Source organism: Rhinolophus ferrumequinum, chromosome 16, assembly GCF_004115265.2.
Source record: "Rhinolophus ferrumequinum isolate MPI-CBG mRhiFer1 chromosome 16, mRhiFer1_v1.p, whole genome shotgun sequence".
NCBI lineage: Eukaryota > Metazoa > Chordata > Mammalia > Chiroptera > Rhinolophidae > Rhinolophus > Rhinolophus ferrumequinum.
In genome coordinates, this window is record NC_046299.1 from 62,039,059 (window position 1) to 62,055,184 (window position 16,126).

General features: G+C 54.5%; 1 protein-coding gene across 1 annotated transcript; it reads right to left on the bottom strand.

Annotated features, from left to right (window-relative positions):
• Positions 1 to 1,761: 1,761 nt before the first annotated feature.
• SYT15B (synaptotagmin 15B) lies at positions 1,762 to 15,113 on the bottom strand. The gene is made up of 11 exons (XM_033129981.1): positions 15,046 to 15,113; positions 13,633 to 13,764; positions 11,777 to 12,107; positions 11,310 to 11,585; positions 10,081 to 10,304; positions 9,452 to 9,594; positions 8,201 to 8,496; positions 6,301 to 6,471; positions 5,573 to 5,693; positions 4,378 to 4,557; positions 1,762 to 3,505 (listed from the first exon to the last, which is right to left on the bottom strand). Exons 1-11 carry the CDS (start codon positions 15,111 to 15,113, stop codon positions 3,363 to 3,365), a joined length of 2,085 nt encoding a protein of 694 aa, XP_032985872.1. The 3' UTR covers positions 1,762 to 3,362.
• Between the last annotated feature and the right edge of the window lie 1,013 nt (positions 15,114 to 16,126).

Sequence of the window (16,126 nt, forward strand, 5' to 3'; positions counted from 1 at the left end):
TCTCTTTGCCTTAAGCAAGCCCTGTCCTTTGTTTCTGTGCATCTAGGTCAACACACTTTTGAAATGCCAGAGTAATTCTCTTTTTCAGACCCCTCAGAGGCATAACAACCCTCAAAAGGGCACATAATTTTGTTAACTATCCTGTAATCCAATCCCCACCTTGCTTTCTCTCACCATCATTTAATCTTTCTTAACTTCCAAATGCATAAAAGAAGCTGTAAACTGTCATTCTAGGAAGCTTGTTTTTCTCAGTCTGTTGAGCTCTTGCTTCCAGGTGTATCCTCTGTGTGGCTCAAATAAAATTTTATAAAATTTCTTTACAAGTTTGGACGTTCTTACATCAACAACAGTAAAATGGATCCATCAATGACCCAGATATTGGTGTGACTGACAAAAATAAAGACTTTCATCAAAGAATTAGGATCTATAACAAAGTATCAAATGGAAATGAAGAACTGAAATTAAGAACTGAAAAGTGTTCACAATGGAGGAGGCTTGTGCATACATAGGTTCAGGGGTATATGGGAAATCTCTATACCTTCCTCACAATTTTGCTGTGAATCAAAAACCCAAACTTACGATCTTACAACAGAAACCAGAAGGGTATTTGTGTCAAAAATCAATCAATATAATTCATCACATTAAAGGAATAAAGGAGAAAAATATGATTATCTTGAAAGATGCAGAAAAAGTATTTGATAAAATCTAACACTGTTTATGATAAAAAACTTTTAACAAATTGAGAATATGTGAACATGAGTATATTAGAAGTCCTATAGCAAACATCATATTTAATAGTGAACATTGAAAGCTCTGCCCGTCCCTGAGATTGGGAATGAGACAGGTACACCCACTGTCACCACTGCAGTCAGCGTTCTGCTGGGGGCCCTGGCCAATGCAATTTCAGTATCAACCTTCTATCCTGCAACTTTGCTGAACTTGTGTATTAGCTTTAATAGATTTTTGTAGATTCCTTAGGGTTTTCTACATATAAGAACATGTCATCTGCAAATATAGTTTTACTTCTTCCTTTACAACCTGGATGACTTTCATCTCTTTTTCTTGGCCTGATCGCCCAGCCACAACAATTTGGCAAGAGATAAGGAAGGCATGAAGATTGCAAAGGAAGAAATAAAACTATCATTTGCAGATGTCATGAATACATACAAAGAAAATACAAAGAGTCTACTGACAAACTACTACAATTTAAATGACTTTAGCAAGGCCACTCACTAGATATGACACCAACATACAAAAATATCAATATAATCTCTATATACTAGCAATAAATACATAAAAACACCTAAGAATAAATCTAATGAAACATGTGCGAGAACACTGAAAACCACAAAACAGTTCTAATTAAACTTGCAAGAGACTTAAACAAATGGAGGGATACACCTTGGTAATAGATCAAAGATTGAATATTGCAAGTGTCATGTGGTCCCCAATCTGGTCTATACACTCAGTGAGATACATTTAAATCGTAGTATTTTTTTGGTGTGGAAATCGACAAGCTGATCCTAAGATGTTGTATGGAAATGCCAAGGGCTTCTTTCTGTGGGGTCACCTTGTGGACAGGATCGGAGACAATCCAGGCTGGCTCTCTCTGGTCTGTAAAGAGCACTGTTTATGTTTTGGGCTGGCCATTTGTAGACGGGGGCCACCCCAACACAGCATGCCCTTCTTCCTCCCCATCAGAGCAGAGAGCCTGCCAGTCTTTTGCCACTGAGTTTTATCAGCTGAGAGTCGGACACACCAGTCCACTCTGTCCTGCGAAAGGGATGCTTTCCAGCTTTTCCAAGTGGCCCTGGAAAGGCCACCGATAGGCATGAGTCTCGCCTTGAAATGTGGTGGTGGTTGGCATCTACTGTATCAGGACCCTGGGTAACCTGCTATAAAAACATATAGAGAACTCGTTATGTGTGAGCTACGACACTAATTAAAAGTGGCTGGAGTATGGACTACCTTGAACGTGTGCACGTGAAATAAGTGAGAGAATGCACGGACAGATATTCTGTCTGTACGGACCACTGCTGGGAAAGCTTGTATTGGTGCTTGGCCTGAGACTGGAAGTCAGGTGAAAGGGGCAGAAGCCGAGTACAAGGTTCACTACTCTCTTTTGCTGAAGTTGCTTCACTGCATAAGAAAAGAGATGACGCCGGTTTAAACTTTTGTTCTAGTTATACAATAACAATGTGTTGACGCTGCAGGTTCAACAGCATTAGGGTGAAAATGCAAACCGTCTGTTAAGTAACAGTGACGAGTGAAATGCCTGCTCATTACCTAGAGCACAACTTCACGGTGGTTGAAGACCATGGTTTGTGGGAGCTTCCACTTTAATGATTTTACACCTACACCTACCACTGCACAATAATCATAATGGAACTGCAAGATTTATAGGCAAAGCTCTCGGCTCCATGGGCTACGTTTTGGCCATGGATTTTCACCATTTGCTGTCGAAAGTGAGTGCCCCAGGAGCGGAAGGGCGTAACCAGGGAGACCACAGGAACGAGCAGGGAGGGTGAGGTGTGGGCTCCGGGAGGGCAGGCTGTGGGCGAGACTTGGCACGGCGTGGGGGCAGGATTTGTCATAGCCGCAGGGAGAGACCTAACACATGGATGCGGCCCTTCCAAGCTGGCACAGAGACCTGATGCCGAGAACCTGGGTGCCTGGCAGGCTGCTCACCGTGTTCTCCCACAAGCCCTGAAGGCAGGGAGTCCCCATCCACAGGAGCTTTCTGTCCTGAGCTGTAGGAACGCCATGTGGCCCAGACACCCTGGGACTGTCCCACAACTCCACACAGAACCCCATTCTGAGACTGTGCTTTTTATTATGGACCAACAGAAATAAGTGCTTAGGGGGGTGGTCCCTCCTCCTCTTATGTCCCCCAGGGTAATTTTTCTCTCCGCTAGGAAGAAGGCAGAGAAACCATAGCCGAAAAACTGCAGCTTTAGCGTCAACACGTCATTGGCTTTCCAAGATGGTGAAACCCGAGTTTCCCTTGCACTTCCACTCAGCAGACACATCCATGCTGTCGCTAAACAGACCATTTCTTCCGCATGCCAGGCAAATTGGGACTGTGATGACCAGGAGCCAGGACTGCAAGCCGAGGCAGCCCCGTGGGTGAAGAAAGACAGAGTGAGTTGGGAGGCTCTCTCAGCCTGGTGAGCGGCCACACTGCTGACGCAGGCCAGGGCTCTCTTGCCCCTTTTCTCTCCTGTACATCAGCACGCAAGTCCCCCTGGCATGGGCTGGCTGGCTTAGCAGCCCAGTGAGATTCTGGAAGAAGCATGCAGGCCTTTGGCTGTCACACATGGTGGTGGGAGAGCGGGCTACTGAGGATGACCGAGGTCACTGCCTCAGGACTCCGTGGCATGGCAAAGGGCATGCCAGCACTTCACTAGCTCCTTGGGCTTGCTGAGCATCTCCATCCAGTGCTCCAGTTCTTTGCCACGGGCATACATGTAGGGGCCCACCACCACCCGGCCCACCTGGTGGCTCTCTGCAGGGACAGAAAGCAGTGTTACTCTGGGCAGAGAGGCACAGAAGCCACGCCACCCCAGGCATGCGTCGTCCTGCCCCCCGCCCCCCATTCACTCCTGCCCTTCAAGGAAGTAGCCAGCCCTCTCCCTCTTTAAACACAGAGCTGATGGCCTCCAAAGAGGTCCTGGAACTGGAGATGGCAAGGAAGGAAGCCCAGGTGGACACCTTGCCCTTTAGGTGTACCCACTCTGACCCTATCCTCCTGGGGCCATCTTAAGCCGGCCTCATGTCAGAGAGCTGAGGGAGAAAGAGGCCCCTCTAGAAAGAAGCCCTCTTCCATCAGCTCACTTATACATTCAGGGGGAACATTCAACACAATTTTCACCCACCATCTGTCACAATGGAGAAGGGTCTTAAGCTCTGGTCCATGAGACCAGCCAGCTCTGCTTCCCCAGACAGTGGCAGTGGACACTGGGGTAGGGGGCAGTGTGGAGATCTGGCTGGGACAACTCCACCCTGTCGTCCACCCTGAACCTTACCCAGGACCTAAAGGCTTGTCTAAAGGCATGAGGCAATGCAGGACACACAGTGACACATGACATCAGGTCACTTGGCCACACTGATTTGCCCCAGGAGCTGGTGGCAGAGGCCATCCTCTTTCTAGGGTGCCACAGAAAGTCAAACTAGAATAAAGCTGGATGTGTATCCCAGCTCTCTCACTAGTGAGCTCTGTGTCCTTGGGCAAATGTCTCAGCCTCTCTGAGCACTAGTTTCCTGAGACAGAGAACAGAAACTATACAGCTTCCTTTGAGTGTCCACACTGCCTGAATGCTCAGCAGCCCCTCCTTTGCCTGTTGCCCCACCAACCAGCAGGTGGGGAAGCAGCCTTACTGTCCCCTTCGGTGCTCTGCAGCACTGTCAGGCAGAGGCTGGCAGTGTCCAGCTCGGTGGGCTCGGCCTTGAAGATGAAGGTCTCGCTATACACAGGGTTGGCAGAGCCCAGCACAGCCGAAGTCCTCTTGCACTTGACAAACTTGTTGTGGTTCATCAGGGACACTTTGACATACACACCTGAGGGGCAAGTGCAGACTGTAGACTGGGAGAGGCGGGCAGGGGTCCAGCCTCTGGCCCATGGGAAGGGTGGCTGGAGGCACATGCCCACCCGGGTGCCAGGACCCCATTACTCACAGCCGCTGCAGCCAGAGGGCGTGATAAGAGGAAACCGGGTTGATTAGTGTACCGCTTTAGCGCCGAGGAAACGCTCAGCTCCCTTCCTCTTCCTTCCTCTCTGCTTCCTGAACTACCCACAGCTCGGCTAGTGCTTGTTTACCACAGCCTGGCACCACACATCTGTCCCTCCCATCGGAACAGGGTTGTGGGGGAGGTGGCCTGCCTGCTGGGTGCTCAGGCCCCCTGGGGCCCCTTAAACACGTTCTCCTTCAGAGAGCCAAGTTTTGGGGGGAGGGCTCGGATGGGTCTTGGCTCTGCAGTGGAAGGTTGAACGCCAGCTTGCTTATGGGGACTGAGATGCAGACACACAGGTGGCAGACAACCAGCACCTTGCTGGGGGCCCACAAGGGGCAGGACAGGTGGGTGAGCAAGTGCAGGGCCTCCGCTCCTCCAGAGGCTGGGTCCTAGGAGGCTGGAGGAAGCAGAGCACCACGCAGCCTGCTGCCCTGGGCTGCCTCTTCTTCCAGCAGAGTGACATGCCCGTGTGCAGGGCAGCCCTCCCTGGGGACAGGGAGCCTCGGGCCTTTCCTTGGAGGAACTGGATCCCCTCACAGAAGGGCAGGGCTGGGGGTGGGCAGCACATTTCAAGGAGCCAAGGTGCTGCCTTGGGAGGGGCTGACGTGGTCTCAGGGGCCTTGGAGGTCTTGCTGGAGGTCAAGGGAATGCAGCCTTGGATTCAACATAAGGAAGCGGTTTCTCATACCGCAAGGTCCACAGAGGGAGAGCGTGGCTCAGATTACAGCGCTCTGCCATGGACAGTTTGCAGGCAGAAACTGGATGGCCAAGGGTGAGGGTCAGACTCCAGCGCCGGGCCCCAAGCTCACAGGGCCGGCCCTGGCCCAGAAGGAAAGCTTACTGGCAAAAGTCCTGTCCTCCTGCAGCCGGAGGCCCTTGGCTCTCAGCACCACTACTGTCAGCCGGCTCAGGCAGTCATTGTAGCTGAGGCAGAACTGGAGGTCGCCAAACTCCGAGGGAGGCTAGAGAGGCCCAGAGGAAGGCACCCTGTCACACTGGAAAGTGCTGGAGGGGCCCCAGGGTCTGTCTCCTTCCTCCCAGCAGTCAGGTACGGGGCCTATGTGTGTACCCACACTCCCTCCTTTTCGCCACCTGCCACTTTACAGGTGGGGACACTAAAGTCTGGAGAGTTGAAGGGACTTGCTAAAGATCACACTGCAGTGAAGACCAGCGTTGAAGATTCACACCCAGATCTGGGGAACTCCAAAGCCCATTGTGAGTCATAGGGTCTTTCCCGGGGGTTGGGGGAAAGTGGGTAAACATTTTCCTTGAGGTTCATTTGGGGTGTTGCCTTTCACAGCTGTCTGATCTGGATGGGGATCCAAACACGGATTTTTCAAGTTGCTCCAGGCAATCTGACCTCCAGGGCAAAACAACCTCAGGTGGCCCCTCCCTGCCTAGGACTGGTTCCACACCATCCCCACCCAGGCCCACCACCCCGAGTCACCCTTGTAGGGTGGTGGGCAGTACGCTGAGGGCTGATGGGCCAACAGGTCCCGGGCCACACCTGTTGGCTGCTCACGGTAGTCTGACCCTTGGTTGCATTTTTCTGGTGACCTTGACCTTTACCTCCAGGCTCTCAGCCTCCAGGTCTCTCCAGATAATGCGCGGATAGTCGCCTGCTAGGGTCTCGTTCTTCAGGGGGAAGAGCACCTGGCCCAGGAGCTGATGCTTCCTTTGCCTGTCCACGTGGTACACTGAGAACCTCAGCACCATCTGACTGATGCTCTTGCTTGACACCTGGGGGAGATGAGGGTTGGGCTGGGGTCAGGTGTGGGGACAAGAGATGGGATAGTGTGGGACATTGTTCTGGACATAAGGGCTCATGGTGAGGGGTGTCTCCACCAGGGACCTGCACACCCTAAATCCAGGCATCATTGAGGACCCTTCACAGCAGCGAGGCCGGTACCCCTGGGAGGTGGGACTGTGACCCAAAGCCTTGCCATGCAGACTGGGCCAGGACCAGCAGAATCCTTGTTAGAAATTCAGAACGTTGGGCCTCACTCCAGACCCATGAAGTGGAATCTACTGTTTCACAGGACTGCCCACTGATATGCCTGCACGTGGAGGTGTGAGAAGTCCCGCGCTGGAGCCCAGGGAAACTGCCCGTCTCTGCTACCGTGTTTCCCCGAAAATAAGACCTAGCTGGACCATCAGCTCTAATGTGTCTTTTGGAGCAAAAGTTAATATAAGACCCAGTAGTTATATTATATTATATAAATTATATCATATTAAATTATACCCGGTCTTATATTATATTACATAAGACCTGGTTTTATATTAAAATAAGACTGGGTCTTATATTAATTTTTGCTCCAAAAGATGCATAGAGCTGATGGTCCGGCTGGGTCTTATTTTCGGGGAAACACAGTATCTGAGTTGGGCACACCACCCCACCCTCCCTGAGAAACGGGGCAATGGTTCTTACTCTCTGGGTTGTAAAACCCCAATCACAGTGCGTGACCTATGGCAGGTGGTCAGTAAATATTGATTTTCTTCTCTTCTTCCTCTCCTTTCCCTTCCCCCTTAAAGCATAGAGAGGCCAGGATCAAGTTAAGGCAGGGATAGGACAGTGAAGAAAACGAGTGGAGAAAAATAAGTATTTGAGCATGACGTCAGCCAGCCTGCGCAACTGGGTCTTGATGTCTCAACAAGAGCAGGGTTCACCTGTGGATTCTCACAACCTTGGCCCAGCAGGATGGCCGGGGTCTGGGCCCCGCGCCACCTCTCTTCTCAGCTCTCAGCCCCGGAAGAAGGCAAGAATCAGGGCTCTGGCCTCTGCAATCACACTCTTCCCGGATGCCGATTGTCTCGCCTTCCCTTGTCAGCCAGCCTGCTGCCCAGCTCTTAAAAATGTTTGTCCAACGCCTCTCGGCAGCTCTTGATGGTTGGTTTCCCATAAGGGCCCCCGTCACCTGCTCAGGTTCCCAGGCCACTGTGAGCTTGGCTCAGTGCCCCGATAGCTTCTGCATCTCTAGACCCTGTACCAGCTGGCCCACCATGCAGCAAAGGTACCACATGCCCAGGATGGTTCTTGGGTCCTGCGTCAGCTTCTGACAGAATAGGCAAGTTCCTGTCCCCACTCCAAGAAGCCAGGGGGTCTCACCCACTGGGATAACCTTGCCAGAAACCCTATAGTGCTCCACGGCTTTGGGGTGCTTCCTCCACACCCCAAGGGCTAGGACCTAGCATTTAGTAGGTGCTTCTATAATGCATTTTCTTTTTCTCTCCTATCCAGACAGGCTGGGTAAGAGGAGCCCATCCTCTGCCCTCACCTTTCAAGTTTCTCCCTTGCCCCTGCCATTGGAGTTCAGGGCTCTGATAGATCGTGACCTGGCAGGCGAGGTAAAGCAGAGCCTGTGGCATGGGGCTTCTGGGGGCTGCAGGGTCCTGGCTAGCACAGGAAGCTGGGGGCTCTCCTGCACAATGCCTACCCCTTCCCAGACCCTGCTTGCTTCAGAGGCCATACCTGGAAGATGAAGTGTTCGTCAAACTGTGGGTTGGCGGTTTTGCGTTTGGTCTTTGACTGGAGGAAGCGCCGCCCATCTGGCAGCAGGTGGAGCTTCACTAGGGGGCTGCAGGTCTCTGAGGGGGCTTGTAGCCACTGTGCCTTGATCAGGCCCACCAGCAACCGCTCGGCCTCCTGCTGGTATTCCACGGAGAACCACAGCCGCCCCCGGCAGCCCTCGGGGAAGTCGGTCTCACTCTTGTCCTCTGGGAACTTGTACAGCTCTGGGTTGATGGTCCCCACCATGCACGTATTTCCTACAACACAGGGGCTGGGAGGTCTGGCAGGCCAGAGGAAGGTAGAGGCCTGGGGGCAGGAAGCTCTCTGCTTCACCACCACCCCCTCTGGCCCATCCCTTTTTAGTTGAGCCTCAACGAGGCCTCTCCAGACCACATCTACCCCACTCTCGTCTCCAGACTAAACACAGCCCCTCTCCAGTGCAGTTCCTGTAGGAGGCCTTCTCAGCACTTAGGGCATCGTACATCCAGGCCTGCTCCTCTCTGGGGCCCAGCAGAGGCCGCAGTATTCACTCAACTCCTGTCCCCTGTGGTCAACCCCAATCTTCAGCGGGCAGGGGCTACTTGGGGTGTGTGTGTGGTGTGTCACAGCACCCAGCACCTGGCCGGCCCCTTTCTGTGGTGTTTAGAGAATGTTTCAGTGATAAAATATGGCCTCTTTTCTTCCTCTTCAAATTAGAAGGGCCGAGCTGATGACTGGGTGGTACCTGGGAAGGTCTCTTGGGAGGGCTTCAGAATAAAGAGGTGGACAGAAAGCTGTGCACCCACCTCCTGCTATTCTGCCCCGGGGATCAGCCCACCCATCATCCTGGACCCAGCACAGGTTCTGTACCCGCAAACACCAGGGCTGCATTCTTCAGATCTTTTGCTCATTGCCTCTGTGACCTTGGGCAAGGCATGGTTAACATTCCGAGCCTCAGTTGATGAACGTATCAAATGGGGTGATAGCCCCTCTTTCCACAGAGGCGTGGTGAAGTCTAACTTCAAAATGGCACATGAGGCCGTATCTGGCCTGCGCTGGGGTACAGCAGGCACTTGGTAACCCGAAGTACCTGGAGAGAGTGGTTACTGGCCAGTTCTGGCATCCCTGGGCCCATCCAGGCTGTGTTCTGGAGTCAGGCTTGTGAAAACAGATGCGTCTTCCCTGGCCTAAGCAGACCCTGAGCCCTGGGCAAGCCCTGGTGGGCACACTCACCAAGGTTGCTGCCAGTGGTGTGGGGCAGGAGCTCCGGGGCTAGGCAGGGACCCTGTGGCACCTGGGCCCACTCTCTGCTGTGCAGGGGCAGCCAGTCTCGGCTTTGGAGGGAAGGGGGCACAACAAATGGCACACCCAGTGGCCTGTCCAGAGGCAAAGAGACAACATATAGGTGGCAGGTGAATCCTGTGGCTCAGAGCACTCAGCCCAGATGGGTTGAGTGCCAGGGGCTGGAGGAAGAAAAACCAGTGGGAGCCAGGAGGAGGCAAGAGTACCATTTTCTGGCTCCACACTACTCCCCCTGCCCCCCACCCCACACACACACAACCAGAGCCGACACCTCTGTCTGCCCACAGCAGTGGCGAGTTGGAGAAGGAACACAGCCTCTGGAGCCAGCCTGCCTGGGTTTGAATGCCTGTTCTCCCACTTACTACTTAGGTCCTCTGAGCCTGTTCCCTCAGCTGGACAATGGGTTTCTGGGGTTTCATTGTGATAGCTCCCAGCATGGCAAGAGCACAGAGGTTGTGCTCCATAAACACAACTTTCCTGCCCACCCCACTTCAAGGGAAACGCCACAGGGAGGGCTCTAAGCAAGGCCGGAGCTCACTGGGCCCCACATCCTTCCTCACCTGCTTGTCTGGGTCCCCGCATGTAGTGGGCAGAGCTTGTTCCCCTGGAGGCTGGAGGCAGCTGTGGTCCCCCGCGGCAGCTCCTCATAGGGGAACTTGGCACAAAGCCTCTTCCAGAGACAGCAGCTCACCACAATCAACAGGAGTAGCAGCAGCCCCCCAGTGAGACCCCCAATCACCAGGGCCACCTGCTCTGGGGGCGGAGACCACCAGAACTGTGATGCCTGGGGGAGCCACGCCCCTTCTCACCACTGGCCTGCTGGGGGCAGAATTTGGGCGGCACCCCCCTTCCCCCAACTGATTTGGACCCCAGGAGTGAGACAGAAGCAGGCTTCCTGGGTCCGCTGAGGGGGCTGCGAGCTGGGCTCTGCTAGGTCTCAGCGGAAACGCCATTTCCCTTGGGGTCCCTCGGCCTTGGGCAGCACCTTCTGGTTTCCTTTGGTCCTGGACTTGGGATTCTGGCTGAAATGAGCCACTTCCTTGTGTCTCTGAGTAGAAATGAAGCCTTCTCTTAGCAGAACCTTCATTTCCCCGGGCGCCCGTTCAGGCTTGAGGGTGAGCTGGGTGTGGGCACCGTGCACTTAAGGAAAGCCCAGGAAGCGGTGATCTGGGTGCACCCCGGACCCTGTCATCTGGGGTCCTGCAACCTGCGGGCAGGCTGGACTCGTGTTTGAATTCTGTAACTTTCTCCAAAACCAGCTCCTTCCCTCAACGCTCTAGCAAGGTGAGCCCTGTTCTGGGCGTCGGGAGTCGGTGGGAGGCGCTGGAGAGGTAGTGGACGAGGATGGGGGCAGCAAGTATGAGACACGGAGACCCAGGGACCCTTTGCTGCTGACACCTAAGCCCCACATTTGCAGCAACCTGGGAGCCTTCATCCGGCGCCGTCTGAGAGTGGTCGGAGGCTGAGTCCCACGCACCCACCCGCTGCCCCGGCTGGGCAAAGAACGGGCCTCCTTTGGGTAACATGCGGGCGCGGGATTTGCGGGTTCCGGGCTCTGGGTTCTGGGCTCTGGACCCGGGTGGGGGGTGGGGGGTGAGAAGGGGAGACCGCCACACCTCCTGACCTGCAGCTGTTTGCGAGGAGCCGGCCTCATTCTCCAGTACACCCCGCTCGGAACCTGGGGTAGGGCAGGAGCGATGCCCCAGCGAGAGCCGGCGGTGCGGAGGAAAGTGGCCAAAGGGGCCGGGCGCCGCGCTGGGGTCGAGGGCGGGGAGGCGAGGGCACTCACCCGCCATGGGGCTGCTCTGGCCGGCCGGCCGTCGGGGGCGGCGTGGGGCTCTGTCTTGCCGGTCTCCTTGCCTCCCGCGGCTGCCGCGGGCCACGGTGCTAAAGCTGGGCGAGGGGCCGTAGGCCGGCGCGGGCGCGAGAGCTGTCCCTGGTCGCGCTCTGGCCCTGAGGCGGTGGACGGCGGGGACAGGGACCCAGCGCCGGGAGGCTGCAGCTCCGCCCCTGCCTGGCCCTGGCTTTGGCTGTGGCAGAGGAGGGGCGCGGAGCCAAGCCAGGGCTCCCGGAAACCGCAGGGTTCCGAGTGGGGCGGGCGCCCGGGGTTCCCTGCGGCTGCGGGCGGGGCGCAGTGCGAGGGTCACCCCTTCCCGGAGGACAGAGCTGAAGCCTTCACCGCCCTCGTCTGATAGAGGGCTACCTGGCCCGTTACACCTGGTGGCTTGGGCGCGTGCCCGTCTAGAAATGCCTCACCTGCTGCAGCTCCTCCGCGGGCTGAGGCTGGGGTTCAGCACCCGCTGTGACCCCTGCTTCGAGGGGCCTCCGGGATCCTAGGGCTTCGTCCGGGAGCCCTACCCCGGGCCGGATGCTGCCCGCCTGCCCGCCTGCGCGCATGGTGCCCGCGAAAGTGTTCTGGTTCGCGGTCTCGGCAGACAGAATAATGAGGCCGGGAGAACGCAGATGCTGCAGCCCTACCAGCTGGGTTCCAACTCCGGCTCCCCACGCGCCGCCTGCGCCATTTGGGACAATGTACTTCAACACTCTGGGCTCACCTTCCTCAACTGGGCTAATAATAGTAATCCCTCTAGGGTTAATAGACGTTAAGAGACACTTAGAACGGTGACTGGCCCAAGGGAGAGGGACGCAGCACAGGCCAACCCTATTATGGTGAGTGTCTGACCGAGGGCGACGTTGCCTGGGTCCCCTCTGCACCCACAGCCCCTGTTATTATAGTGATTATTACTAGACCACAGGGGCCGCGCCAGTCCAAGCTGGTAGACGCAGCCTTGATGGAGAGGCTCGGGTAAGGGCCATTCAGGTCCTGCGCCTGCTTCCACCCTGAGTGTGCCCTGTCGGGGGTGTGCACCCTTGCGGCGCCCCCACAGCTTCCTGCAGAAGACTCTTGTGGGAGCGTCTGAGACCTTCAGGCGTCTGTAAGTGGGGACAAAAGGAATATGTGTGTGTGGCGGGGGGAACCCAGTCTGGGCCCCCGCCCCTGTAGTACCTGTGCCTATCACCCGACAGAGGAGGCGGGGTGGACAAGATGGAAAGCGGCCCAGGCCTTCAGCGTGGGTGAGGCTCTGCACAGCCTGACCCCTGGATGACACGCAGCTGCAGCGGGGTGCATGGGGAACTGGGGTCCCCTTCACACAGAGGCGGGGGCTGGGGGCTTTAGGCCTCTGTATGCAGAGGAAGCATGGCTACTTTCTTTCCGGGGTCTGGATGGGTGTGAGGTGGTGAAAAGGCCACACTGCACCTCTTTACCCCTCACCTCTCCCTCTGCTCCTTTCCCACACCCTGCTAGGAACCCATTGTGGGCAGGACACTTCCCCACTCACCTTTCTCCTCCTGCAAACCTGTCCTCAGTCATATTGGCTGGAGGGTCTGGAGAGCCTGGGGCCCTGACCTCTGTTTCCCCTGGGCTGGCAGTGGTGGTGGTGTCTCAGGAAATGGGGCCTGGGTCCCCTAAAAACTTTCCCCTCAGGTGTGAGTTGGATGTCTGTATTAATTTCCTGTTGCTGCTGTAACAAATTACCACAAATTTTGCGGTTAAAACCACAAATTTATTATCTTACCATTCTGGAGGGCAGAAAAGTAAAATGGGTCTTCTGGGCTGTATTCCTTCTGGAGGCTGTGGGAAAATCCATTTGGTTGCCTATCCCACCTTGTAAGAGCTGTTTGCAAGTAGCCCCTTCCTTCATCTTCAAAGCTAGCAGCAGCATTTTCTAGTCTCTCTGAGTCCCTCTTATAAGGACTTTTGTGATTATATGGGGCCCACCCAGATAATCCAGGATAATCTCCCCATCTCAAGATCCTTAATTTAATCACATCTGCAAGTCCCTTTTGCCATGTAAGGAAATCTATTCCCAGGTTCCAGGAATTAGGACATAGATGTCTTTGGAGCCATTGTTGTGCTGACGCAGTGTCCATACAGCCGTCTGGGAGGCATGCTTTACATTCTCCTTCCTCCTGCTTCCTGGCGCTCTCAGCGGACCCCAAGACCAGAATCAGGCAGGTAGCACGGTCACGTGCCCCTTCACAGTAGCCCTGCAGCTGTTATGCCCCCAGCTGTCTTGCTTGGCCTGCCGGCTCCTGACAGGGCAGGGTACCCTCCACACTCAGCCACCTCCGCGACTGGGCCAACTCCACATGACAGAGCGGCCTCCTGCTCGGCTGCAGCCCTGGCCCTGCTGCCTGTTTTCAGATCTTGCTTCTTACTGGGTCTCTGGGAGCTGGGAAATCTGGAAACAGTAGCAGACGTGGTTTCTCTTTTCCGTGGCCAAAAGGAAGTCATATTTCCATTGGCAAAAGCATTCCCGAGGACGGTTGCAGGAAGTCCAAGTGTTGAAAGGCCTGTAAATGCCTGCAGGTGATTAATAATTCAGTGTAATGGATGATTCACAAGAAAGGCCACTTTCAATTAACCTTAAGAATCAGCCCCATCTGAGGAAGTGTCATCTCTCATCATTTAGGAACAGAGGCCAGAGCAGGATAAAGGCCATGCTGAGAAACACGTCAAAGACTGCATTTCTCACATTTATGTCAATCCCACCCTGGTCACCCCAGGTCCCTTTGTGAGGTGGGGAAGGGTTTTCCCACCACCAGCACCATCTCTTTTAGTGGCCTCAGCATTAATTTCCTATAGTCCCTTCCTTTCACGAGTTTGGAGGGAGTATCTGTCCTTGTCAGAAGCTCCCTGCTTGTCCCCCACTCTACCATGCTGGCTCCAATGTGTCCCATCCTGTGGCCAACCACTCAGAGTCCCAGAGCCCAGGGCTCACTCCTGCCTCCTGGGACTGCTCTCTGCTCCCTGCTCAGTTCTCCCTCCTTCCTGCCCCTGCCTGGCAGCCTTTCCCTCTACTGGCAACAGCATCCTGCCTTTTCTTCCTTGAGAATTACATTCGCCTCCCCTTGTCCACATAACTGAAGCCAGTCCTCGTCACCAGCTCACCTCTGTTCTGGGGCTTTGCACATAGTTTAGGGATGGGCCATCATCAGGATCAAGCCTGGAATTTTTGTGGATCTACAGGGGAAGAAACACTCCCTTTTGTGTGGGAATTGTTGAGCCGAAGGAACCAAGTCTGAGGCAGCTGGGAGCACCCGTGTGCAGGAGTGTGTGAGACAAAGCCAGCACAGGGGCTCAGAGCAGAGCAGGAGGCCTGATGAGGCTGTCTGACCCTTGGTCCTGCTGTGCTGGCAGCCACCTATCTCTGGATGATTTGATAAACTACCTTTTTTCCCCTAAGCCAGTATGTGTTTATTTCTGCCACTTGCAACTAAGAGTCTTAGTCAAGGCAGGAGATGGAAGGGGGCAGCTCTGTGAGACTCTTATTCTCCTTTTACTCAGGTGGAAGAAGAGGGACACTGAGGTGATGGATTGCCTGAGGCCACTCAGTTAGGAAGTGGCTGGCCAGGTTTGACATCAGCTGTTCTAGCCTCTGGGCTCTTGACCACACAGGCTGCCCATCAGACAGAGCAGAGGTCAGGGACTGAGGCAAGGCCTGTCCTTTCTGACTCGTTACCCCTGGCCACACAGCTGTCGCAGGGATTGTTGGCCACTCAGAGGTGGGATCTTATCAACCAGGGCCATTGCGACAAATAACAGTAAATTTACTATGCAGCCTCTAGCACCCACCTCCTTCCCTCCTCCAGCTTCTCTGTTGCTCAAAGCAGAATGCGGATTTTCTTGGCGGCAGCAATGTGCTCAGGCTCCAGGGATGGATCTGAACTGTCAGAGCCATTCATGGCACTCTCATCCCCCTTTCCTAGATTCTGACTTGACCAGCCTTCTTTGCAGTTAGGGGTGACCATATGACAATGTTTTAGCCAATGAGACACATGAGGACATATTCCAGGGGGCTGCTGGAGAATATGTATATATGTCAAGTATATATATCAAGAATATGTATATGTGTCAAGATGGTAAACTAATGTTTTGGCTGAAACACAAAGAAGTTAGCTATCAAATTCCAAAAAGCGTTGATAGACCATGATGCAGATTTTTAAAGGTGGCTGAGAACCAGTTGGACAACTGGCCCATAGTAGGAGAGAAAAGGCTGAGAAAATGGAGGAGATAGAGGACTTGTGATATTCCTTTGACGAGGGCTGGGGCTGTGATGGGGATCCCCCAACAAGGGACAGGTGGAGTAGCTACACTCTCCCAAGCCCAGAGAGTGCTGGCGTCCTTCAACAGGACCACTCCGAGAGCTTGCTTTGAGTCCTCTGGAGTTTGGGAGGATGTGGACTGGTGATTGGTGCACACAGGCAATTGTGGCTTTGGCTAGAGATGGTGGAGAGAGAGTGCGAGACAAAAGCAAGCTGCTGCTGTGTGGGACGTAGCTGTACTCCCTCTCATGATGGGGCAAAGGCTTCTGGATCTTGGGGACTAGAAGTGCTGCTTGTGGTGGGGGTGTAGGCCTGAGTGTGGTGGGAATTGCCGCTGTCCTGCTCCTACAGGCTTGTCAGAATGTGGAATGTGTGTGTATATTTCCCACGGCCAGATGTGGGCCACACGAATGAAGGAGCTGGTGTGTGATCACCTCAGATCCTGTCCCAAAGGCCTGCCAGAGAGCTGATGGCACTGCAGCACAAGGTTGTAGGAGG